This window comes from Lathamus discolor, chromosome 5, assembly GCF_037157495.1.
Source record: "Lathamus discolor isolate bLatDis1 chromosome 5, bLatDis1.hap1, whole genome shotgun sequence".
NCBI lineage: Eukaryota > Metazoa > Chordata > Aves > Psittaciformes > Psittacidae > Lathamus > Lathamus discolor.
The window spans coordinates 90,109,465-90,137,260 of NC_088888.1; the positions used below are offsets into that span (position 1 = coordinate 90,109,465).

The 27,796-nt window shown below is 37.4% G+C and overlaps 1 protein-coding gene across 4 annotated transcripts in view; it reads right to left on the reverse strand.

Moving 5' to 3' along the window:
- Nucleotides 1–27,796, reverse strand: part of MYOM2 (myomesin 2) — a 97,640-nt gene that overhangs the window by 54,282 nt on the left and 15,562 nt on the right. For 2 of the 4 annotated variants that reach the window (XM_065681534.1, XM_065681532.1), the window contains exons 1-13: nucleotides 27,448–27,510; nucleotides 22,814–22,892; nucleotides 20,500–20,633; nucleotides 19,333–19,452; nucleotides 17,726–17,864; nucleotides 17,381–17,538; nucleotides 16,416–16,508; nucleotides 8,907–8,995; nucleotides 8,775–8,825; nucleotides 8,344–8,508; nucleotides 3,910–4,071; nucleotides 1,872–2,013; nucleotides 99–298 (exon numbers count right to left, since the gene is read on the reverse strand). In XM_065681534.1, coding sequence (XP_065537606.1) covers nucleotides 99–298; nucleotides 1,872–2,013; nucleotides 3,910–4,071; nucleotides 8,344–8,508; nucleotides 8,775–8,825; nucleotides 8,907–8,995; nucleotides 16,416–16,508; nucleotides 17,381–17,538; nucleotides 17,726–17,864; nucleotides 19,333–19,452; nucleotides 20,500–20,606 — 1,426 coding nt within the window. In that variant the 5' untranslated portion in view covers nucleotides 20,607–20,633; nucleotides 22,814–22,892; nucleotides 27,448–27,510. Of the gene's footprint in view, nucleotides 1–98; nucleotides 299–1,871; nucleotides 2,014–3,909; nucleotides 4,072–8,343; nucleotides 8,509–8,774; nucleotides 8,826–8,906; nucleotides 8,996–13,052; nucleotides 13,192–16,415; nucleotides 16,509–17,380; nucleotides 17,539–17,725; nucleotides 17,865–19,332; nucleotides 19,453–20,499; nucleotides 20,634–22,813; nucleotides 22,893–27,447; nucleotides 27,511–27,796 lie in introns of those variants that run through there. The other 2 variants (XM_065681533.1, XM_065681535.1) reach the window with 2 other exon arrangements.

Genomic DNA, 27,796 nt, shown 5'->3' on the forward strand with positions numbered 1-27,796 from the left:
AAGGAAGAAATAAACTCTGCTTCTTAAGCTAAATAAGCAAAGAGAAACATAACAAATAAGTAAGTATTCAACGTCTGTTTCGGCCTTGCATAACCTACTTTGTGTTCTCTCCAGGTCAACGGGGTCAAGAGCTGCAACCGGTTCAGACACTCGAGAAGGCCTGCTAATGCCAGCACTGTTCACTGCTCTCACACGGAATATGTAAGAACGTCCTTCGTAAAGACCAGTCACAGGATACTTGCAGATTTTTACAGGAGCATCATTGCACTGGACCCAGTTTTCCAAACCTACTTCACATCTTGGAATAACAGAAGGCAGCATTTATCAGTATCATTCCACAATAAATATATACCATCCTACACAGAATCACATAAGTCATAGTCACTAAAGAGAGGAACTAAACCATACACCTTTAATGAAAGTCACACACCTACACACTCTTTCCTCTGATCAGGCAACCAATTCCCACCCTGCTAATACTTATTCATAATGTAATTGCAAAGGTCATTCTATGATTTTTCTTGCATGTTTTTTGGCCTTTTCAACTCTCTCTGTTTCCTTTCCACTTGGTTCTCTTCCTTGTCAGATAAAAACAAGTTATTCACTTTTATTTTTAATATGCATCTCCACGGAACATGCTGAAGTTGCAACACCCAATCTTTTCTATCTCTTTCTTGTCATATTTTTAAGCAAGAATCATTGTGTTTTTCTCTCCAACAATGGTTGGGCCACTGAATGCAGGAGTCATCAAGAAGCAGAATGATGTTCTCATACTGGGTCCTTTGTGAATACACATCTCTTTTGTGTCCTACTACTATAAACTTTTGTGGAGATGACTGCCCTGTGCCCTGGCAGTACCAGGAAAAATAGGGTCATGATCAAGGGCTCCTTGACACTGCAGTAAAACAAGCAAAATGTCAAAAGGCACAGCAGACTAAATTATATATAAAACCAGGTGAAATACTCCCACGATCTATGCACTGCACAAATTAGATATAAGTGGTAGAGTCCCCAGGGCTTAAGTTAATTTCCTTATACTGACTGCCACTCATAAGCCAACATTTTCTAGCCAATTCCCAGGCAGTGGTCACCGAACTAGATCAAATTGCAGGGTAGCAAATAGCAATGAGCTGCAAATGTTGCTTTTAAGCGTAGAGCAGTGTACATTATGAAATCATTTCAGTAACGTTTTTGCTGACTGACAGTTTCAGACACTAAGGATTAGATGTTCTGATCTGCTTACAAGAGGCAAGCATGCACTTCAGTGGAAGAGAAATGCAAAACAGTGCCTGATCCCTTCTTCCCTAGCTGCCTTCCCTCGGCTGAAACGGCAGCAAAGTGCAAAGCAGACTGAAGGAGAGAGGATTGCTGTTCTGATTTAAACTAGCAGCTCCTGGGAGCTCCTGGCATACCACAGTTAAAGCAGAAATAAAAAGGTAATGTAGTAACTCCTAGATTTCAGTTTTGCAGTGTACAGATTAAGGAGACTGAATGTAATTGAAGATGCCCATGGATTCTGGCTTCTATAAACCAGTCAGGGCTTATTCTCTGATTTGGCCACATCCATACTATTGAATATTTTTTGTGTCAATAAAAGGTGTGTGCCTGCACCTGATTACTGGGAATGGCTCCCATCTCTTGCTAAATCCCAGCCTGTACCTGGGAAAGTGCTAGAACATCAGGGCTACAGTTTGCCAAGGAACAATCTAGTAATTTAACACAGTAGGCAGCTGAGTTCCAGTGCCAATGGTTTGTAAAAATATATCTAAAGAATCCACATATTGAATGATATAATGGTAATTCTTCTGTTCTTCAGTGCTTATATGGTTTTGGCAATGAACAAAATTAAATAAATCCCAGTGTTTACTTACTTGTCAACAAAATACCCAATGACTGGGCTCTCATTGATTGTATTTGGTGGTTTCCAGGTAACAATAACATAGTCTCTGTTAGCGTCATGGCATTTAACATCCATTGGTGCCCCTGGTGCTCCTGCGATCAGTGCATCAGCATCTGAATCATAAATAAGAATAAATAAGTTTTGACCCTGACTTGACAAAAGGGAAGATTTCCAATTCACTGTACCATTTGTTTATATGAATGGGAGCCCAAGGATTTCACTACACACTAATTCACTGTGCTAATAAATAAGGCATAAAACAGCTATTTTATAAAAATAACAGCTCTTTTATGCCTAGAACAGCTTAGGCATAAAACACCTATTACTTTTCACAAGAATTAAAAGCCCATGTGGTTTTGACGCTCTTTCCCACTGAAAATTGTGGCTCAGTGGGTTGCTGATCAGCCCAAGGTACTCAGTAAAGAACATGTAGCTGAAGAAAATAATTTTCTTAAGGAATAAAATCTTTGCAAACTCTTGGTATGTTTGTAAGTTTGCTTATTATTTAAAGTCTTACAATACCAACAGGCATAAATAATCTATATTCTACCATTAAGATACCCTTCTCTGGCTTCATTTTGAGACGTGTTGACTGATGTGAATCTACAACTCCTAATGAAGTCTCCTAACAGGTAAAGTTCTCTCCCTTCAAAGAAAGATTTCTATAACACAAAAATACTTTCATGAACTCTAAAATTATACAGCCTAATTACAATCAGTTCTGAGGTGGCTGGTGCTCAATATCACACCAGAGGCTACATGAATAAAAGCAAGAGGAAGGTCAACAGAGGATACTAGAGATTCCAGAGGACATAGCTCAAGTCTGGGGTCCTGTGCATGCAAAGGGCTCAGTCATAATGTAAAATGGACAAATACATGTAGCTAAAATAGACCCACCATTAAAATAAAAACTCATAGGAAAGTTATTACATATTAGTGGGTCTTTTTCACCTGAATACTTTCTTTCTTAGAAGGTAATTGGGAAATAGAGAACTTCAGCAAATTGTTTCCAGTGAGATTAGGGTGGCAGAGTGGCTTGTCCAGGGCATACTGTTAAGCTGATGAAGCCCTCATGAAGTCCTGTGAGAAATATGGATCTCAACCCCCTGATAACATATTCATGTCCCCCCAGTTCATACCAATTGTCTGCATGACAGTTCTGCAAGACACATATGTTCCAAAACATTTCCAAGAACAAAGTTTAAAATTAATACAGCTCCAATGGCTTCAGTAGGGCTGCTCCAGTTTGCCAGCATCAAGGAAGATGTATTTCAGAGAGTGACAGAACTGCTCAACAAGAGATATTTCAGTCTTTCAATGAAAAAAATAATAAGTGAAGACTGGGTTCTGCTGTTAGATGCATGTGGAAGCTCATTCTCACTTCAGAGAGTTGTGCGTGCAAATGTGAAGGAAAATTCTGACCTTTATTCTATTTTAATACATTTACCTCCTCTTCACTATGTCCCTTGTGAAAACTGTATTTCTTCAGTGAGTTAATTTCTTATTTTAGTTCTTTTCTCTGATTATTGTGGTGACTGTGAGTGGTAGAGTGGTAGGAATATTTTTTTTTTTTATTTCTTCTGTGCCTCCTCCTAAGACCAGGCACAGGATATGAGAGTGCCCAGAAAGGCTTATTCCTAGTTGGCAATCTCTAGAGCTAAAACCATCACAGTGAGGACTGGTAGTATGCAAAGTTCTTTATTTCCTGCAGGGAAAGGAAATGGCAAAGAAAAACACAAAGTGTTTCATCAAAAGAAGGATTTTTATGGTTCTTCAGGAAAGAAAATGTCTTCAGAAGCGTGCTCTTCTTGAAGCCCCCCATTTATTGACTGATTTTAAGAACACAGACTACTATATATAAATCAAATGACTATGAAGTACCAGAAGGCTGGATTTCTTTTGTACTTCAGCCATTACATGAGATTTTTTTTAATAAAACAAATCTTTTCACTGGTTTTTTTTTTTTTTTTTTTTTAAATTTCTCCTCGAGAAACAGGTGAAAAACTTACCTCTGACAAACAGGTATGCACTGTATTCACTCACGCCACCTCTTGTTACCATGCGCAGGGTGTATAAACCTTCATCATCTTTGTTCAGATGGGTAAAAGAAAGAGCTGCCTGGCCTTCTCCAAAATACAGCTTTGTCCACTTGGAGTCTTTTATCAGCACATCTGGAAGAGAAAACATCAGACATATTACTATGCTGGCTAGAACAATCTATGTCCTAGTGTAGCCCTGTGCTAATCACCTGCACTAACTATCCTTTATGCGGCCTTTATGGAGAGTGACGGTGCTTTGATGTTCTGAAAACTCTACAGAAAGTAAGCTGCATCTCTCTAAACTTATTTGATCATTGAATTTCAGAGACTATGAGGTCTCAGACTGCCCTATGAAGTGCCAACAACAGAATTTCCATCATTATAATTTTTTAATAAATTGGCAGAGAAGAATGTTGCCCACATTTCAAAACAATGGACATAAAAATCTGACATAACTCTGTAATGAATGCAGGGTGGAACTTTGTTTCCTGTTTAAATAAGTTTTGCCATCTGTTTGGGTCAAAAGTCATATTATTCAATTTTTTCCTCCAAATTTGAAGACCAGATTTCAGTTTAATCTGAAGACTTCTATAAAAATGCACCAAATCTAAACCTTCAAGGCATGCCTGTTGAGCAGCGAATAAAATTAAATTTGAATCTCTCACAGGTGAGAGGTGGTGACCCATGATTAATGCAAATTAATCTGATTGCTTAGTGGAACCAGAGCAAAGGAATGAGCAGGATATCTTATGCTAGCCAAGGGACTTTCTCATACCACCTTTTTTAATAACTGATTGGATTATTTTTGATTTTTAACTCCCTAAGATCTATTTCATACTAATTTATTGTAATCAGTGCAGCAGAACTGTATTTAAAGGAGCTGAATATCTATAAATGTTTATTATTCTATTGCTTAGATACGCTTTGGAACAGACATTCAAACAACTGCAAAGGAATCAGCTTTCCCACTTACCAGCTGAATTGCATAAGAAGGTATAAAAAGTTACACACATTCAGATAATAAAGTGTCTGGAAGACACACACTACTAAAACTTACAGCAGTAAATTGCACAGTCACCTAAGCATACAGTTATTTTCTGAGAAATGAAAAAAGTAAATTCCGTCACACTCCTTCCCATGAGATCCATAGTCATGAAGTCCTTACCTAGAAAATCTGCATGTTCCCTTTCTGTCGTACATGTCACAGTGGTACTGAGAGACATGTAGGCTCATGAATTACTTTAAATTAAATCAGTAAACATCTTAATCTAGAAACTTCAACCAATGCATGAGTTCTGTGCGAAATCCTGACGAAAAAATGAAGTTCAGTGAGCAGCACCTGAAAAGCTTGAGATGAATGGTAGACGCTCTAGCTTGAATATACAGAAACTGTAGACAAGCCCGTATTGTCTGTTAAGGCCAGAATCATCCAGTTCCACCCCTTATGTGTACCTGAGACCAGAAACTGCAGAAGCAGTCATGTTCGGTAAAAACAGAAAAACTCTCCTTCACACAAGGCCAAAGACCCACCAGATCCCCTAAGAAAGCAGGAGTTCTCTTTTTTAATGCAGTCTGGATGCCTTTCTAGACAAGCCAAGAAGAAGAGTAAATTTTGGAGGACACAAACATATTCAGAAGTTCTAATAAAGCAAGTATTCATGCACCTGCCATCACAATAATATTACAATTACAGGGTCTCACTATTGCTCTCAATTTCCCAGTCTATTCACTTGTTGGGCTACGTCATTTCTCCTAGAATTTACCAAAGAACAAAACTCTAGAAGACTAACTTGGAGGCAGTCTGACTCCAGCCTTACATGCTGTTTTAAGTACATGAGATAATTTTCCTAAAACATCACTCTGCTGAAAATTCATATAAAAAGCAGGGCATAACTTAATACTGAAGCTTCTTTTCATCATGTCTGCTGAAGTTTCAGCCAAATTCAGCATTCCATTTTTCCCTCTGAATATAATTATTTTATTCTAGTTTACAGTATTAATGGTTGCAGAATACTGGCGCATATAGCATATAGCTGTATAATGTTTATATTACATTAGAGATCAATCATAATCAATATCAGAAAGTTCCTGTTACCAGCTGAGCTCATATCTAGATCAGATATACATTTCTCACGTTTATCACGTATTATTTTGATTTAGTTCTTTCAGTATCTTCAATCGTTCTAAGTGGGCTATGAATTATAGACATCATGTTCGTGTTTATAAAATCCCAAACCACTTTAGAGGATTTGATTCAGTTGACTTATATTTCCACAGGAGTCTAGTAGGTATCCTCAATAAGGCTCACTCACGTGAAGCTTACTAATGCTGAAAGAACACATATTTCTCTTGTGTACAATTATGGGAATTAAATCATACATATCTATCTCAGGGCTTCAGTTATTATTATTTGATTAACACAAACTGAAAAATTTTAGGAAAAAATGCAGTTTGTCTTAATGCAAGAGAGAATTAAGCACCACCTCTCAAAAAAAAAAAATATCTAAACCACACAATTTTGAACAAATTATTAACCTTATCATTGTTTAAACTTCTGCATTGCCTCCAGCTTTCATGAGAGTTAACACAGGGAACTGTGCAGTACATAGCAAAGGTTCACAATGCCTGAACTTCTGCTGCGTATGGGAACAAGTTTGCCAATTCATGCACCTATATACCTCTTGAATATATTGCAATACATGTATAAGCAACAAAGGACAATTCTAAACTTATTTGTGTTATTTCATGTAAATATAAGTAAAATAATGGGATGAAAGCCTATCTGACTCAGTAACAAAAACTTATTGGATTCAAAGAGACCAAGTTTTCATCTCAGGTTTTCATACAGAAGGTAAACTTAAGTAAAATAAGGCAGAAAACAAAGAACATGATACCGTTACACATCAAAAGAGAAATGCCTTGGCATTAGGAAAGGTTAAACTGAAAGTGCTGTAAGCTTTGGTTCACCTATCCATAGTGCAAGAAAAATTCATGAATGAAACATGGAACAATATGGGATAGCCCTTGAAAATTAGCAGTTTGACATAGCTGCAGTTCCAAACTCAAAATCTCAGAGGTTTGGCACCCTGAGAAACTGGTCACAGTAAGAGACAAAGCAAAGGTACTGATGGCTCATCCCAGAGTGAGGTGAGTGATTATTTATGGTGATTACAAATCCCTGTACTTTTCAGTGGCAACAGAATCTTGGTTCATGGATAAGCCTTAGATTTCCTGTTATTCACCAAGCAATAAAAAATGCCATTCTGACCAGCTCATCTTTTTTGTTTTAGTAACATCTAATAGTTCCATCACAGTGAAGTATCCACAGTGGTAGACTAATAGGAATGAAACACTGAGCACTGAGTAGCAGTTGCTCCCTGAAGGATCAAATGTGAATCCAAGTAAAACTACTGTGTATACGAAATAAAAAGCATAAGTAGCAGCAATAAAAGCATCCTTTTTCTGATTTTAGTAGCCTTGAATTCTTTTGACTGTCTTATAATAAGTGTCTTACAGTCACTTATTTCATGCATTACATTTTTCAGCTATGGAAATTTCTGCCTCCTTGCCTAGGACCAGTCCAAACATCAGCCTTAGGAGTCCACTATTCTCAAATGTGGTCCTTTTGCAGAAAGGTCTCACCATTTACAAATAACCAAGGCTTTCCTCAAATCCTTAGGCAAAATACTTACTTTAGAATCCTACACAGAGATTGTAGTTGGTTCCATTTAAGTAGTTAATTTTATCTTTCAAGACCTTTTTTTGTGCGGTGAACAAACACTGCTTATGCAGGGTTTGAATACCATCCACCAGAGTATTTGATATGGTTCAGGTTTTGGTACTTCCAGTTAAGATTGCTTCATGGCGTTACATTTCATTGACAAAAGAAGCAAGGAAAACCTAAAAACATGGCACTTAAACAGAAGAGCAAAGGCATGTGTTTCAGACCTAGTTTCTATAAGTATTTCTTAACTATCCATTAAATTGATTTTAATGTAAAATTCACAATAAATACTAGAATAAGATGCAAGTGGAGCCTGTACCCATACCTCAGTGCTTCAAACTTTAGTGCTCTTTGAGTGCCCTTCAGCTCAGTGGTCACAGCATCCAATTATAAATAATGGTCAAATCTAGGAAGTGAGTTTGGATATCCACTTAGTAAATGTTTAACTACTATGTTATCAGATAATATGAAATTGCCCCTGTTGCTGTAAATGCGTATTCAAGAAAAGGTCAACCAAGTGATTTAACTGAAAGAATGTGGGTCTATAAGTTCTAACCAGAGATATTTGTTTGCTCTATTCCAAATATAATTATGACAATCTCATGTTCTAAGCCTGATCTGTGCCCTCAGTGTTTCTGCCAGCATTTTACAGGTAGCTTCTACCCAAGGTACTAACTTACCATCTCTATACCACTCAGCACGAGGTTGTAGTCTTTTCAAGTCTGGAGTGATCAACATTGAACACTTCAGGGTCAGCGTTTCACCTTCAGTTGCAAAAGTGACTCCAAACTTCTCCAGAAACTGGACATCAATGTGGGTGAAGCAAACATCATACGACAGGGGTACTATACATGACAAAATGAAAACATTCTTGAATATAATTGTACTTGGCACAAACAGATTATTATCCAATCTGAACAGGAGATGGAGCTCTCTATTATACAGAATGCTGATCTAGAAATACAACTGGGAAAGCAAAAGCATCTGGACAGCTCTTATTGCAACTGAATGCTTAGAAAGAAAAGCCAGAAAAAGCCAATTTTTTCATCTGTAAAACATTAATCTGATAAGAGTACATAAACTACCTAAGCAAAACCAAAACAATGCTTACAGTGGAAGGGCATTATCCCAGCTGGGTGAGGCTCTTCACCTTCTCTGTACCCTATAAGATAAACATACAATAAACATTTAATGACATGAGCATTATATTTATGTCTTGTTTTAATCATGAAGTAGGACTTACTTCTGACAGCCACAGCACAATTAGTTGATGCCTGCCCATGGACATTAGTTGCAACTGCTGAATAGGTAGCAGAATCATCAAAATCAGCTCTGAAAAGGGAAAGGAGGAAAACAGATGACTCTCTACACAAACACAAATTCTCTTAATGATTGATATCACAAAACAAGCTACGTCAACCCCAAGGAAAGTGTATAAAGCTCTTTGCTGTTGTTACACAGTGCAAGAAGTTGATGAAAGACAATCAGAAAGTGGTGCTGCCTTTTACAGTAGTTTTATCACAGCTTAGTGGCAGGCTGCATTAACTTGAGTGAATTGGAAATGACCTTTAGAGGATGATCAAAAGGACACAGCCAGAGGATGCCAGTCTGGCTAGTCCTTTTCTGTATGTAACCTTTTTCCTTAAGCCATCTTGCCCTTCTGCCATGTACTTCAAGAAGAAGACAGGAAAGAAAAGTACATGCGATGCTTACAGAAATTTCTCCTTCTGTGGCAATTCCCGGGGTGAAATAAAATTTCCTCAATTTTTATGAAAGAACTTAGTCTGAATGAAGTAACAATTTTGAAAAAAGCATGAATCTTAGAAATAAAATCAGAATTCTGCTTTCTTCTCATAAACATACTAACTACTTCAATAGGAAAGAAAATACTTTGAGTTTTAATCAAAATACTTTTTATTTGGTCCAATTCAGTATTTTTTCTTGAACTTTTCCATTAGTCACATATTCTGCAATATGTCCATCAAACAAAATTGTTGCTTTTTTTTATTTCTTGTATTTCTATTACTTTTAATTATTAGATAATCAGAGTGCTTTCTGAAACACACACAATTAAATCCTGCCAGTGTGTAGCTCATTTAGTAATGAATTTAATGGAGGTGACTCAGAAATTCCCAGTGATGAAATATGATTATATTCTGCATGCATGCATTTAGTTTCCTCTCAGAAGAATAAATCTGTATTTCCTTGGCAACTGCCATATGAAAGGGATGAGATTCTGGTTCACTTGTCTTCTAAGAGGTCATATATCCCAACTGTGAGAAAAGAAAGCATACGTAAGAGCGTTTGAGGTAAATTGCATAATAGGATGCCAATTTTGGAATATGTAGCACCTGTGACAGGCACATCAGACACCTATTTTTCAGCTTATACATATATTCTGGACAGTGTCATATCACAAAAATGATAGTGTCTGTACTGTAATGTCTAAAGCACAACTTGATGAAAGCCCTGTTAAACTGAGATCTCTCTCTCCAAACATACAGGGCTAAGAGCTCCTCCTGGAGGGAACTCTTCAGACACACATTTCACAAAATAAAGCTGTAAAATGTAAACTTTATCATACAATTAATTAAAAGACACATGGGTAAGTCCTAAGATTAGGTTATTTAACCAAAAAAAATGCAGTTAGGTATGAAGCCCTTGAGTGCCCTACTACAGACTGGACAGGCAAAGTCTGGCAAAAAAATTAGGCTTGATACTGTTAAATTTTTTGTTTTGTTTTGTTTTTAGGAAGGATTTTAAAAAGTGCCAATACCTCTTCACAGATCTATATAAAGCTTAACTTATTCTGGACTTGTTTGAAAGCTGCCAGACTTGATGACATTTCCTTGCACTAGCTTCTTTCTTAAATAAGACCTTTTTTATTACCCCAGTTTCAGATTATTTAGCATTTGGGTGATAAAAAGCCAAAAGCAAGGTAAAACTGCAGTATAAGCTTTTTCCCTAAGTCATGTTATAATGTCTCTATACTGAAATGCACGTAGTTCATACATTTATCACAGCTCAGTACAGTGTCTTGCTATAATGAAATGAGCTAACAACAAATGAGACACCCTGGAATTTTCTTACAAGAAAGGGCATTGCAGAATTAACTGTACTGGAACTGTAAGGTTTTCTCATCACTCTGTACTTCATCCTTACTTTAGGGACATATTTATAAAGTAAATAGTACATAGTATATAGTATACTTTATAACACATGTTATGTATTAGCAAATTAAACAGTGTTACATCGTTTGTCCCCAGAAACTGGATCTTGATCACCTTACTGCTAATGTGTTACAACAGCACTTGGCACACTTTAGCGTGCACCAGCTTGTCAAAAGGATGGCAGAGACCTGATTAACTTTTCAAATGGATATATAGCTGTGCTTATTTCAGTCCCCTCCCCATACGGAGCAGCAAAATACATGTCTTGATGAGACCTTCCTATTTGCAGTGGTCTCCAAGGTAGAGAAAACAGAATAGGATCCTAAAAGTCTCCAGAAGAGACAGGAGATTCACAAAGGTGGGTTCTTTTTTAGCCCAAGTTCAATGTCTGAAAGCAACTATTTGACAAAAGTTAGTGATGGAATGATAATTCATTTTCTCAGGGAGAACAAAAGAAAGAAGTTACTGATCAAATGACTGACCACACTCTTACTACATCCTTTGTTTTCATGAAGGGAAACAAGGTACTTACAGTTATTATGAACAATTCCCCAAGCCAAGCACTTTCTGCTGTTTAAGATCTCTACCCATTTTCTGGAGGTCACTGCTTTGAAAGTAATTTACAAATCCTTGCTATGATCTCTAACCTGACACTCAAGTTGAGAAATCATCTTAGATAACATATTACTTAGTCGAACGCTTTCAAATATGATACTAGAAGTGTATAGAATTAGTGGGTAAGAGCTACACAGCACATTTGTTTAATACCCACTCCGAAGAAAGTTGGACAGGATGGCAAATCACACAGGTCCTGACTCTCCTTTCATGTCAGATAATGCTAAGACTGAGGATTATTCTGGCAACTATATACTTCCCTATGTGCTAAACCCTCTTGATTTCCTAAATTGCACTGTAAAGCTCATTGAGTCAAGACCAGCTAGAAATTATATTTCAAGTACCCAAGAGGTAAGGTGTGGTCTCTCCAACCAGTTATTCTTGCATCACGATGGAGAATGTGTTTTCCAACCTTTACGAAGGTCAGATAAAATATGCATAGAATACATTTAGATAGCACGAAGTGTGAGTGCAGAGCTGTATCTATCCCAAGGTACTAATATTTTTTGTGAAAATTAAATTGCCCTGAATCCACATGAGGTTCTGAAGTGCTAATATTTGTGCAGGGAATATTCTCCAGGCAGATACATCTGTTTAAAATGCATATATTCATCCATTTGCCTAGTGTACATTTAAACACAGGAGTTAAGAGTGAAATAACATTTTTGCCTGAATTGGAACACAATTCAGCGCTTGTCAAGAACAGGAAGCACTGCATAGTAAATTACAGAGTTAAAATTTCCTCCCTTGAATCCAAATGACAAAATTTTCAGTGTTATGGATATATGACATCAAAATGTGGAAATACTCTATGGAATTACCATCTCACGCACTGATTCCCCAGTCACACTGAATCTGACTCATCCTTTCTGTTTGGTTGGGTTTTGTTTTTACTGAAGAAGGGACCTCTATTATGAGGTGGCCACTTCACTACTATTGCAGCTTATAATGGACAGTGACTGACAGGTCAGAAGATCACAGACTGAGGGCTGTTGCTTGCATTTCAGTAGGGAAAGAAGAGCAGGAGTTCAAGCCTGCTGCCTGTACACTCGCTGGTACTGCACACTTCAAGGCCCTGGGAGCTGCAGTTTATCACCCAGTTAACCCTATTCTGCTCAAAGGCTCTTCCTTCTGCACTGGAAGACTGTCTTTGCTGCAATGCCTCTGCTCTACTGCTACTTACAGCAGGAAAAAAAGCAAGTCTCACTACCTCTCTGCTCAGATTAAATCATCTCAAATCTTTTGTGTCTAATCAAACTAAAATAGCGCTGCACTGACTGCACAGTGTCATTTGTTAAATAAGAATAGTTAGAAGAGAAGATTCGTTCAATTTTTAAGCTTTTTTCTTTAAAGTCATGCTGGTGGTGCTGAGTGGAGCGCCTGATCAGGCGGCCAGCACTGCCTCCTGGCAGCAGGTGTTACACTGCACTCTGCCGGCTCTACAACGCATTTCCACTGATGCAACCACAAACCTTTTCTGCTGCAATTGCAAGCACTTCTTAAGCGATGGCTTAATGAAACAGGAGAGGGCCTTATTAAAAGACAAAATACCCTCAGACTTTGAGACTTGTATAGGTGAGATTGTGCAGTCACATCACACTCACAGAACTCTGGAGAACAGAACCTCCTCCTCTGTTCCTTCTGCCGTCCAGCCTTCATCACCTCCCCTGCCTGCTCACTGTGGGGTGGGGGTCAGGAACGTCCTCAGACAGGAGCACCCTGCTGTCCCCTCTATGCCCCAGCGGATGTACCAGGAAATGCAATGTAGCCATTTACAGCTGCATAAATCTAAGTGATTCATGTCAGGAGTCATCACAGCAAACAAACAAACAATAAACCAAAGCCTGTTGCTAAACAAGTAGCGGCAACTAAGAAATTCAAAGTGCTATGATTTTTAATGACTAAGTAAGTTATACGCTAAGGCAGAATACATTTTGCAGCTATGCTATAAAGCAACAGGAATCTCCATCTCAACACCTCTGATATAGAAAGCTTGTATTATATTCTGACCTATAGTTAAATTAGGTGGGATAAAGAAATATAAGTTAAACAAACCCTCATATTCTCAGATGCGTATCAATCAATCACTTCAACTACCAGTAGCCTTCCCTCAGAGGCTTCCTCACAGTATTCTCTGAATCACATATCAGAAGTGAGATGAGAGAAGGGATGAACCACTACCCCTGTGCAGGCTGGCAATATCTCTTCTCCTATAATTCTGAGATGTGTGAAAAAAATAGTGAAACTCTAAACCCCTTTTCTTTACTGCTCAAGGGAGACCTTAAGCTCAAGCTTCCATTTGATGAAGTGTAAAAGGAGGAAGAAAGAAGTGTTATATGATAATGATAGTGCTGAGTGCATGCAGAAAATGTCATAAATTGAGAACAGAGCATCATCAAAATATGAGACAGAGAAATGAAAATGGTCTGGTTACTGTATAGGCTGATGGGCCCTGGAAGACAGCAAACAGAGGGTATGAAACTGTGTCTAGTTACTACTTTAAGTTGATGAGGTGACGTTCTGGTTTTGGTGCCTCAAGAATTTTTTCCATTGGTATCAAGGAATACTCATAGGAATAAATATCACACTTGCATCAGAAGGAAAAGTTCACTCCCGGAGCCTCACTGAAGGGCCAGAAAGGTAGCCAAGAAATTCCAAGGCCATTCTGAGTGACTGCAGATCAGATGACATGCAGCTCAGCACTTTGGTATGAACAGCTGAGAAGAGCACAGAAGTTGATAGGTAGAAAATCCCAAGAGTTCTACTTTACAGAAAAAAAAATAAAAATACTCCAAATACATGTGCAGAAAGATACATATGGAAAATAGAGAGCAAATTGACACATGCTTATATAAAAACATTAATAATATATATATTAACCACTGCCTATATATCCATTGTTTTCAATACAAAAATCATCCAACGATAGTAATGCACTATCAAAACATGATTCCATTTTCTGCATGTTGATTTTCTGTTTTGGGGGATAGAAAATGCAACTGATAGTCAAGTTTTGAAATAAAATAGATTAGTTGTAAATAAATAAATTTAAGGTTAGAAACTTGAATTCAATTAACTGTATCAATCTGTGGTAAATAAATCATAACAATCCCCAAGGTATTCTTTTAAGAGAAGACAAGAAACCTGGGAGAGAACAGCTAGGCATCTTTTTGTGGCAAAGGCCACACTGACACACAGAAGGAAAGAGAAATGGAGCAACAGTCTGAAGATGGCAGCTTGGTTAAATGTGAGGGAGCCTGCATGAATACCTGCAGGTCTGAGACTACTAAACAAAGGGTAATGCTAGGTGGGTGTGGGAACCTGAGCAGGTGCCAATAAATGACTCTGTGGTGTGTCTGATTAAATATGGCTGGGTCTGAACACTCCCAAAACTGATTGTGGATGGTGACTAAATGGCTGATAACAAGAAGACTGAGAAAAAACAGCACCAAGGGGATGTAAACCACTAGCACCTTTCAGCCTGATGGTTACAGAGGCTCAGAAAGGAGCATCAGCACTGATTCTCATGTCTTCAAAAAGCCATTTACTCCCAAAATGTCACAAAAGGCACCTACATACTATATATCCAGCATCTGGAGCCTACAAGCGGTTGCTCATGGACACTAACCCAGGGAAATAAACACTGTCACAGACACTGGCTGGCTGTGAGTCACAGTCACCAAAGTTTCATCTCCTGACTGCCACTCACAAATCCAGATAAATGAATTTTCCATTTTCCCTGCTACAAGGGAGAGGATTGCAAGAGGACAACCTGGTTTTATCTTTTAACCTCCTGCTCTTATCTCCAAAAGTAATGGTGGTGGGAAGGATCAGCTCTGCTGAGACATCTCATGGATGCAGCAGTCAGCAAGTAATCCATTCCCTACGGGTAGAAGATTAAATGAGTGGTTTAGAAGTACTTGTAAGTACTACTACTCCTTGAGAAACATCCCTTAAGAAGCAGCAACATAGTAATTCTTGCTATCAGTTTCTGTACAGAGGTACGTTTCTCCCACCCTGCACAATGAAAAGGTGGGCAGTTGGGCTGACAGTTCATCCTGGATTGCTACAGGATGAAAAAGGCAAGTAGTCTTTCCCCAAAGCACTACACTAATGCCACAAGACTGTGCTCAGGGCTGCTTCCACTGGTGACAGATGGAGACAGGGTAGAACATGAAATGTTTGGCTAGCGAAGTGTTAGCCACAAATATTACAGCTGTTTCAGCACAGCTGATGCTCATGTTCTGGATAAATTAAAAGTGAGGTTTTGTGTCTCTGCTCTACATATTAGCTTTCTTTTTAAACATCACAGTCATATCTTCATTTTGCTTTGGGTTTTTACATTTTTACAAAACCTTGTACAGAGTCACATGCAACATTGTTTAGGACAGCACAGGATTAATTTTGGGAAGCTCTTTTACCATAGCATTTTCTATACAACAAGGTTAACATTATTTTGAAAAATTAAATTAATTGAATTAAAACTTTTTTTTTTAAATAACTTATACTTCCTTACTTTTTGGAGAACAAAAAAATGGAGACCAAAATGCAAACAGACCCTAAAATATAATACTAATAACTAGGTATCCTTGTGTGATCAGCTAAATTTTAGCTTACCTTAAAGAACTTCTTCATGGCAAGAACATAAAACACAGGCATTTTTCCACTTTGAATGCTGAGAAGCTATAATTCTAATACAAAAAGGAACTACCATTCTTTCAACTACTTCCCTCTCCTTTTTCATCTTCTTGTAGATTGCTTGAGTTAAATAATTGAAATATCTAATTTTTCATTTCATTTTCACGAGCAGCTTAGTTAACCTTCTCCAGCCTAAATGTGAGTACCACAAAAAATTGTGCTGAATTTAACAACTGTCTTGCAGCCTTTGTGTGAATTTTTAACTCTATTTGATACAAAATGCTTTGCTTAGAGTATACAAAATTGTTGTACACCCTAGAATAATCTACCTGTTTATATGCAACACATGTACTCCATATTTGCTTTCAATTCTGTACTTTGTTGGATCACTTGCAGGGCTAATCAATTCTTCATTTTTGTACCTGAATATCAAGAAAAAAAAGAACTAATTAATATCTATTAGTATTCACTGCATTAGCTTAGTAGGTATTTACATCCAGATAATCGTTCACTATCATGAGACCTCTCTATAAATCTTCTCTACTTACATAGAGTATTTTCCAGCACGTATAGATAGTTACACACTGGGCCATGAAGGCAAAAGGGGGAACATCACTCTAGTAAGCAATTGGAAAGAGAAGATCTGCACCCAAACCAGAAAAGCAGGCAGTGAAGTAGAGAGAAGATGGCATGTGACTTGAACTTTCCAGTCCACTTGCCGTGACAAAACACAACATGTAAAGCAAACTTTGTCTTAGATCACAGTAAAGCACTTCATCACAAATAAGGGAAGCAGCAACAGGATTGTGTCTCAGGTTAGATTTTCTGTCTAGCCTGGGGCCCTCACATGTACAGGACAGCACTTGTCCAGAGAGTAGGGCAGCTTCAGAGACGTTACATTCATGTCCACCTCAAGAGGGGCTGACGCAAACTGAGCACAGTTATAGCCCATGACAATAATGTATAAGTTTACACAAGCTTAGCAAGTAGTCTGTCTATTTTGCCATTTGCTACTTCATCATGAGAGAATTCAACGGCCAGAAAGACTGGAATGCCTTCCACAGTCTGCCTTCTGAAATACTTGAGTTTGCTTCTCACATTGCACAGGGCCATTCAGCAAGTTGTCCTCCCACTCCTTCCACTGCAGTATCAACTGCTACAATCCAGCACATCTATGAGGATTATAAAGGAGGTTTAACACAGCCATTATGTATGTGACACTTATCAGTTATGCCATAACTTACAAATGAAAAGAGCTTAACAACATTTTTAGAGGGCTAGGAAAGTCTCTTACCATTGTACAACAGGGGTGGGAAATCCTTGTACAGTGAAGCAAAGGCTCACAGACATCTTTTCCCAGACAGTGTGAGACCTCAGACGTACTAGTATTTCAGGAGCTCGACTTATACTTTCCTCAAGAGCATGTCTTTCTAGAGCCATGTTTTCTTCCACCTGTTAAACACAGGAATAAAATGAAAAATAAAAATCTAGCACAAGACTCAAATAGGGTAGAAAATCTAATCTCGAACTCACAAAGTTAAAAGATGCTAAATCACTATTGGCATTTGAAACACAGGCCTCAGTTTCAGTATATCTTATAATTCTGCTTGGATAGGAACAAAAAGTTTTGGCACCGTACCATCCTTTGTACTTCAAGTCTATCCAGATGTTCTCTAGCACGGTGCCTGGCTGTGTGAATCTCTTTTTCCAAAACAGACAATTCATTGGCAAACCGTATTCTTTTCTCTTCACTCGCATGAGTCTTTTGTTCATGGGTTCTGTAGGACAAGAAAACGTATCAGGTAAGATTAATCGATACAAAGCTTTAAGATTGTCATTCATACACTTAGGCAACTGAGAACTCTGAAACCATATTTGCAAGATGTAAAATTTCTTTTAAGAAATATTCTTAGAGTCTATTTGCCTGTCCTAATGAGCATGTGAAATGAATATGAATTTTCTTTCATTTTCTTTTCCCCTGTATATTGGTGTCATAGATAGCTTCAGATTTTGAAAGCTGGCATGATCACATTGTGATGCATCCCACAGTCCTAGTCCTCTCATAACTGAGAACAAGAACCTGCCTGGTTTCCTTCTGGACCCTAATTTTCCATCCCATCAACACATAAGAAGACAGAGGAGTGCAGGCATGTTCTGTGCCTGTTTGCATCCTAGTAAGAGCTGGGCCTTGCTTATGGTCTGCCTCTGGCCCTAGCAGCTGGGAAGCTCTCCATGGGCTGTATCAGCTGAGCTCACCTGAAAAATAAAGACCAAGGAGTTCACAGGGATTTGATGAAATCCATTTAAAAAGGCTGTCCTTGGACAAGAGTGACCAAGAAGTATTCTAGAAACTACCAGGAAAATAGAGTGTTTTGAGAAAATTGTGGGTTATTCTGTGAAACCCACACCTAACTTGCATGCCACAAACCAAATGAGAAGACTTGCAAGAAGTGCAGTGAACAGTAGACCAAGAAGTTATTTGTCTGGTATTTTAAAAAATATTTCTTTTTACCATTTCAATGTATTTTAAATATCAGCATTGCTCTGCCACATTTTTCTTCTTAATTGATAAAATTTGAGACAGTTTCTGATAAAATAAATTAGAGCATACAAATTAGTTTAATTTTCCTAGAACATTCCAGTTCTAAGATATATCTTTCAAAACAATCAAAGTACCAGAACCATATAGATGTATACGATTTTCACAACACTTTTTCTACAAAAGAAGCAGAAATTGTTCTTGTAGTATAAATTATCTATGTCTTTGGTACTGTTACTGTAGAGCATGGCAGAGTACAAACAGTCAAATTCTCAAGCAGGAACATCGCCATCAGCAGCACACTTACTATAGGACTTCAAATCAAGGCTGTAACTGAGATGTGACAGTAAGCCCCCTTCATATTAAGGAGAGAACTCAAAAAGTTTAAATTGATTCAAATCAGAAAATTAGGAACAGTGGAGTAGATCTATTCAAAAATTCGTTTGAAATCCCAGGCAGATTCTAATTTATTTTGGTTTTAAAGCTGTTTTCAAGGGTCAGAGAGGAGATTAGAGGAACAACTCGGGGGTGAAACATGAGACCAAAAATGACAGTCATTTAGTACTTACTCCAGCCAAAACAGATTATTGAAGAACAGTGATAGAGAAGCCTCTAGACTTGTCAACTAAAAAAAGCCCTGGTAGAAGAGCAATATTGAATGGGACCAGGCCCGCTACAAAGGTCAGATGGGACCAACAGAGCTTTACCTTTTCCTAGATTCTTGTATTGCTTCATGAGCCAAGCTGCGTGCCCTCCTGGCACAAAGTCTGCATGTTGTTTTTCCCAGGCCAGGTAATTCATAATAAGCAGCCCGTCTGGAAGCAGCCCTTCAAATATAAAAAACATTGTTATAACCCAACGATTCTGGTAAAACATGAACTTACAAAAGTCAAAGAAATTATTTTAAATGAGCTGAATGCCATGACTGAGCACAGCTCAGTAAGAAACCCACTTTGCATTCCTCACTGACTGCACTAGGGTTCCACTTCTACCTGTTCTTCAAGGGCCTATCATTATCTGTCACTAGGGATTATCAGGAATTTCATTCTATTAAATTTATATTTGTCTCAGTCTCTAATCATTCAAGTTCTACTACAGCACTTCAGTGAACTATGAGTACGAGCCTGTCTAATACACAAGTCACACAGAATCCCTAAAACATTATTTCTAAATATTCCTGCCTTCCTATACATCTCAAAACCTTCTGTATTATCTCTTCTCAGCCATAAGGTAAGCTGGACAAGCTAGAGAGCTAGCTAGGCTAGTTATGCATCTTTACTGAGAAGGGAGGCCAGTGATTCTTAAGCAACCAAGAGTCAATGCTCCAGACTTTGGGATACAAAGAATGTGTATCTTCTGACTAAAACTCTGATTTTTCATGTGAGAGGAGTTAATCATTTATTTAATTTTTAAAAAGGAAATCAAATGACAAAACTATAACTAGAAATAGCCAACTTCCGGAGAAGAAATGTCCTCATATCACATGGAATAATGGGTAAAAAATCGTTTCTGTGATTTATAATAAATTTCATGGCAATTTTTCTAAAGTCAGATTTTCAATCAGAGTCTAAAAGGAAGAATTTCTAACTTGGAGGTAGAAAACAGGACAGATCCTGAGCTAAAAAGTCTGTGTAGGTGTGCTGCAATGTAACTAGAAAGTCTAGCTATGCTGGTGGGAGGCTACAGACAAGAAGCATCCCAATGAAAGGAACTGGAAAAATATCAGAATAAATACTGATTTATTCCAAATTTATTCTGAACAAATCACAATCGTGGAGGAAGAAGGAGAACACAGGAAAAAGCTTAATATCTTGATTTTAAGAACCAAAATTGAAAACTCTCTATGCTCTGTATGTGAAATACATGGCACTTACTTTCTTGCTGCATACTCCTCGAGGACATATCTTGTCTGAATGTTGCGATAGGACTGATCAAAGTGCTTGTGCCTCCTCTGGTAAAATGGCACTGCTACTGAAGACATATTTCAGTGTGTTACAATCAGTAATTCCTACAGAGAGGGAAATCAAATTTAGCCATATATTTCAGACACTTTACTGATATGTTTCTGTATGTAGACAGGTATGTGTATTGATGGATATATGTAGACATGTCTATATGTAGACGTGTATGTGTATTGAAGGATAAAATTCCATCCATTTATGACAAAACCAGCAATGGTACACATGGGTCTCAGGCTGCATCTTAACAGACACACAGTGTAAACTAAGGAATTGCAGATGATAGAGCTAGGAGAGAATTTGTTGGATCACTTTTCCCATTCTTTGTAGATGTCATTTAACACCTCTGTAGAAATTTCCAGAGATGGAAATTTGACCTTTTGGGGTATTTTTAGGTGTTTCAGCTCTCTGCTCTTCAAAGCTTTTATTTTTTCCCCTGTTGCAATTTGTGCTGTTTCTTGTCCAATTCACCATGACAACAAAAAATAGACTGTATTCACCCACTTTTGCAGAAGCCTGTTGATTTTGCTCACATCTCCTTTTAGATCTCTTGTTTAAACTAAACAAAGCTGGTTCATCCAACCTTTTCTCATGGGTTATATTTTCTAGACCACCTATCCTTCTGGTTGCCTTCCTATGGGCATTCTCTAAAGCATGGAATAGTTTGATCAGTATTTGGATAGAAGGTTCTCAGAAATGTTCAGGGGGCTTCTAGAAGCAGTGTGGGTAGGAAGAGCACATTTCCCACTGAGCTGGAGTTAAGCAAATTCCCAGCCATGGTGAAAAGAACCTGGAGGAGACCAAATCCCTTTCATCATTAGAAATCCCTTTCTGGTCATTAGAAATCCCTTTGTGCTCATTAGAAATATGACAACTTCTTGCAAGTGGGGAATACTACCAGCCGTGTCCTGAGTAGGTGCCAGCTTGTGTAACTACAGCCTGCTGAATACATCCCATTTACAGTCTCAGTGGGATGTGGGGCTTTTTATTCCTGGGCCACTTGGCCTGAACAGTGGTGAGGGATGCCAGGGGGCAACTGCACAGCCAACACCTTCCCCATGAGATGTCTGCACTTCAGTGACAACGGAAACAAATTGCACATATAAAGTCTATAAGCTTGGGCCAAATCATGAAGTTTTTCAGTCAGGCAAATTCCTGCAATAACAATCTTACATTCTTCTTTCTAAAAATAAGATGTGCTGTATAGGAAACCTAGATCTCATATTTCAAGAATAAATTGCTGGAATGAAACGTAGAAAATTATTTTTTTCTGCATATACAGTCTGGCTAGTAACACAATCAGAAACAACATTAGCAAGTCATGCTAAAAATTCATGCAAAAGTCTTGACAATATTTGTAATTTTTCAGAAATTTTATCATTCCTTCCCATTCTCAAATGGGGATTTTACAGAATAATTTTTCAAAACATGAGGTGCTAATAAAATTTCCATCATGTGACAAAAAACAGCATTGCTTTCAGAAAAAGTAATAAACATTTAGAAACTTATTTTCAGCAATATTTTGTTGAAGTACATCAATTGCAGGTACTCTTCACAAAGATTATTGAAGTAAAAAAACCCACAAAAAACAACATGGAATTTGAAAGTTGGCAATGACACAGTGACTGAATTTCTTCAGTTTTGAACTAGTTCATTTTACCAGAAACCACCTTTTTCCTGAACCAGGAAACTAACTGAATTGATAGGAGAGGACACGAAGAACTGAAATTCTTAATTTAGCAAGTCACTTCATTCTTCATTCATGCTTGTTTGGTGTTCTTTTCTGAACTGTATAAAATCAAACTCAAATAAAAATAAAAATAAAAAAACCCAAACAAATAAAAAAAAAGGAAAAAAACACCAGAATGTTTTATGGGCTAAGAAATTGAATCTTTAAATGCAGTAAAATACCCATAAATGCCATATTTTCAGCATATAGTATTTGCCAACAAAAGGAAATATTGGTTATTGATTAAATAGCGTAATATATTTCAGCTGTGTTTAGTTTTAGCCATTTAAAAGTGGAGTCAGATGCCCTCAGTCATGACGTCATGTATACATCATCTAGTTTTAATTTTCCAAGGAAAAAGTCTCTTCAGGAGAAGACAGTAGACATATTTAATAGCAGATATAACTTATTAAAAGTAATAAGATCTAAATAGATGAATCTTTACAATTCATCTCCCGATAGATGCATCTTCCGCATAATCCATATTACCATATATGTTACCTTTCAAGTCTTTTTCAAGAGATAAGAGAATGGCAAATCACACCTTCAGGAATGAGAACTTTACACAAAACACCAGATGCTGCAAGACAAAAACAAAACAAGTTTATAACATTACTATGGGACACTAATGAAGAATATTAACACATTTCTAGATGAATATGAAATTTAACCAGACCCAAGATAGTACAATACGGTGCAACAGCTCACAGAGATGCTAGCTTAGTTAGGTGCCCTCATGCAATGCTGAGCTGACATGAATATATTAACTAGTCATACAACATGTCTTAGTTACATGACACAGTTACACAGGCCCACACAGGCCTTGGCTTCTCCTAGTTTTGGTATCTCTACATGATGTTGTCTTATACCTGAAGACATTAAATACTGGTTTTCTTTCCGCTGTCTAACTGTGACCATTGTGTATATGACATTTGACTTCCCCCTTCGTTCATGCATCAACTGGTCAGTTAATGGTATAATGTTACCTCTTTTCTATTTTTAATTAAACTTTTCACCTAGATGAAGGTGCAAAGGGCAAACCAATAGATTAAGGGGTAGCCTCAGCTGTTAAGTGCTACTTATGTTTACATGAGGCCCAGTTGAATAATTCTGTGAATTTATCAACATGCAATTTATGTGTTGCTATGTATATAACTCCCGCTGAGATCTGACACAGAAGAGTTGCAGGGTAGTGCCCATGTGTTTGGAGGGATCACAGTCTGGGTTATTTTCGTTTTTGAGATAGGAGAAAATATCTTTGCCATTTACAGTTCAGCTTTTTCCACTATATATAAAATTTATATTTTAATTCGTGTATCATCTTGTAATCAGCACCCAAGATTTATCAAAATTGGGTTCAGATGTTTTCACATTTATCCAAACATCCTTAGAATAGAAGCAAGTGTTGCATCCACTTCCAGCCTCCATACAAGCAATTAACTGAGCTTATTAGCAGCCAGACTCATTTTGCCTTCTGTTAACACAGAGGGGAGCTGCTTGGCAACAATTCCAAATATAATAATCATCACCAGTTAATTACAATGATGCTTGCAGAGTACATATTTAATACTTAATACTACTTCAAAGACAAGTATCTGAAGAGCAAAATCACAGCCCCACTGTAAAACCAGCTTCAGCAGTCTACAGAGGATGTGGGGTGCCTTGTCTTTATAAAAAGAGAAGTTTCTATTGTCTTCCTAGGAAGAATGTGTTGACTACTTTCCCAGTTTTCCTCTAATACATATTAATGTGAGATGTTTGAAATAGATATTAATATTTAGTCAACCTTCCACTGACACAGTTAAATAACATGATATGCAGGTGACAGCTTAGCCTGACTGAAGTTATTGATTTAGGTGAACCAGGATATTATTACTGGCAGTGGTTGGAAACCTAATTATACTGGCAAGTCACTTGATGGACATGACCCAAAGGGAAGATGCAGGCAGTGGTCTGGCAAACACATTGTGAAATAATAACCAACAATATTTCCCAATGGGAAATTGTAAATTTAATAACAGAAAGAAAGGCGTAAATAGGCCAAGAGAGAGATAAAATAATTTTCTGGATGATCGTAACAAATATATGCCCTGTATTTCACGAAAAAAAAACCTTTGAACTACATCCATGCAGATCCTATTAACATCCTTAGATTTTAAGAAAAAGGCCTGGAGTTACAAGATAAAATGGTCTTAAAATACTTAGTTTCTCACCCAACCTTTATTTTTTTTTGTGGAACAGAGCACCATTGTACTCCTACCTTTATTGTTATTATTACTATTACCATTACTATTTATTTCTGTGACTGTGAATGCTGGGGACATCAGAAGGATCTAAACTGCACTAATCTATGTACTGTAGAAACCACTCAGAGAATATTAAACCTAAAAAAAAAATTAAGTCAGCCAAAATGGCCTTAAGAATTAATGATATAAAATACAGATGAATTAGACTGTTCAAATCAGTTTACACAAATATACATTTCCACATGCTTAGTAGCATGTACAATAACAAATTATACTTGGCAAGGAGTTAAAGGCAGAGCTCCCGGGCCAGGATATGTATAGTTTCATGACATAGTAATACTGATCTGAACAGAAAACAATAATCTAGGACCATGTGACAACAGGCCACATTCTTGAGCAGAGAAGCCAAAGGTCTGATATAGACATGGTTAGTTTGATAAGTGAGTTAATTTAAGATTTAAAGGACAGGCAGTAAATTCTAGCGTGATCACACAGCCTCAGACAGCAGGCACACAACCAAACAAATTGATGGATGGGACTGACAAATGCCATAGGAAGAACATGATTGTGCTCACCATAGATAAGAAATTTGCATTCCGAAACTCAGGAGGCTCCTGTCATGAGCAATGCACTATACGGCATGTACTTTCTCTGCTTGACCTGTCAGTGCTGTACCATGCAACATGCACTTTCATCTATGCCCTTGTCCATCAGAAGTGCCAAAAACGATTCATGGGCTCTTGCCTGACCTCATCCTGCCTATCCTCCTCATTCTGGCTGAAAGATCAGTACATCGTGCTCCTACACATCTATCCTCATTCTTGACCTACCTCTGTATCTCATCCTTCTTAAATAGCTTTGACCATTTGTATTGACTTGATGGTTTGTCCTGGTTTTCCCATGACGCAGGCATTGTTTCCTCTACCTGTCTGTAGTTCTGCTGCTTGTTCTCAATATTGTTCAAAGTTAAATGTTTTTAGGAAGCCTTGTTTCGCCAACTTATGCTTCCATGGTACATTAAAGCTTATGATATTTAGCTGATAAAATATATAATATTCCATACAACCTATATACCACAGTGAAAGATAAACAAAAGGAAATACTGATGACCTTCTAGTCATCAGCTGATTCTGCTGACCAGCTTAAAGAATTACCATATTGCCTCAGAAAACATGTGGTCCTTTCCAGATGGTTGTATCAGTCCTGTAGAAATTGCCATAGATAAAAACATAAGAACATTTTCCCCCAGGGAACTTACTTCGGTGGAAATCTTGTAAAAGCAGCATTATGTAGCTCAGTCTAAAACAGAATGGGATGTAGAGGGCTGATACAATCTTCCCAATTTTGGTAATAAATTTTTAAAATGCTAATATGTCTCTCCAGTCTTCTATCTCTGTGCACATGTGTGCATTTAGATCTCATACAGAAAATAATGTTCTGTGCATTAAAAAGGATGAACTTAAAAACTCACACAATATACTGTCATTTTAAGATGCTTCTGTCCTTTCCATTAAAGAGGTTTTTTCCCTTCTGCATAGTAAGAATTCAGTTTTAACTTTTTGACAACAGAATACAAATGCTTCTAAAATTAAAAAAAAAAAAAAAAATGGAATTCTCGTTTGCTCAAACCCCCCTGAATTCCAGACATTACTTAGCAAGCTTCTCTTTTCTGACATCTTTAGCTACATCATAGCTGGTCTTAAGTTTTACTGATCATATTTCCTTTGTATGGGAATAGTATTATCCTAGTTTCACAAATCAGTTTTAAACAGAAATCTCGTGGACAAGTTCAATCTGGTTCCAATTATCCCCAGAAGTGCATGCATTACCTTCCTCAGCAAACCTTAATCTGGAGTTCTCTCATCTAATTCCAGTAATCTGAATATCCAGCAAAGCAGCATTTTCGAGCAGCTGACAATACCGTCCATCACAGATGTGTCCATTCTTTATTAATAATTTTATAAAAGAGACCAGAGATGCTTTCTTATGAATTCATGATCTTACATGACTGGGAATTAAATGAGGCTGAATTTGCTCACATTGAATTTAAACCTTGCCATCTTAACATTGCAAATGCACAAGAAGTTGCAACATGTTCCAATGAAGTTTCAAGATTTCCCTTCACTTGGCAACTGCATTACATCCCCTCAAATGGACAGCAAGGAATGTGAGAAAATGAGATGATGAAAATCACTTCCCATCATCCCAAATTTCATTATCCTTCATTACAATACTTTCATTGACTCATACGTATTATCAACACATAAGCATATTTTCAAGAGCACAAACATGATTTCCCAAGGCTCTATCAGTGGTATTTAGCTGGAATTTTCATGTGGCACAGAACACATCACATAGCCTAGAGCAATACAGACACCAGAAATGCATCTTCTGAAGACATGTAATTGGAAGTATGGTAGACAAAATATTAAAGCAGAATTTTTTGTCCAAGGTACATCCTATTCTTCAGCATGCCAAATAGTTTTGCCAGCTACTATAGGATTTTATGCTTGATTATTTACACACATACTTCAGATAAATCATGTTTTGTCTTCTTACACAGTATAGCATACAAGAAAGTTGCATTGCCAATATATGTGTAGTTGTGGAAGCTCATATACCAAGAGAGCAATGGATTGGCATTATGTAGTCCTTTATATGTAGAAAGAACATAGGAAATGTAAAACAGAATAAAATCAAGCTTACTATACACAGAAGGAAACAATTTAACTTTATTTTTTTATTATCTTTTCATAAATCTATGTCCTGTTTATTGCTTGCTTTCCCCAAGGAAGGTAATTCACTTTTTTACAGAGAAGTACCCAAAACCTCCCACAATCACCCTCATTTGCTCTGAACAAGAAAAACCTGGATGAAAAATGCACTTACCGAGGGATATAGAAAAATTTCAGCACAGAGAGGAAGACCAGCCTTTCCCAGCTTAGTAAACTCTGGCTGAGGAAAACAAAAATAATTCCTCTCTCTAAAGGCTACTGCCCCTTCACTCCCATTTAAGGGAAGATGCAGGGCTATATTTAGAACTAACCAAGTGATTCTCCCAAAACTGAGGTCAGCCTAATAGGAAATAAGGGTGTCATATAAAGACAGAAGCCCTACACCATGTGCAATTCTACTCTGTGTTTTAATAAAAGATAGACCTTGATCCTAAAAGAAGTTTTTAGGATATTAAGAGTGGGTTTCTTTTCACAGCAATACCAAGTACATTGGAAACATTTTA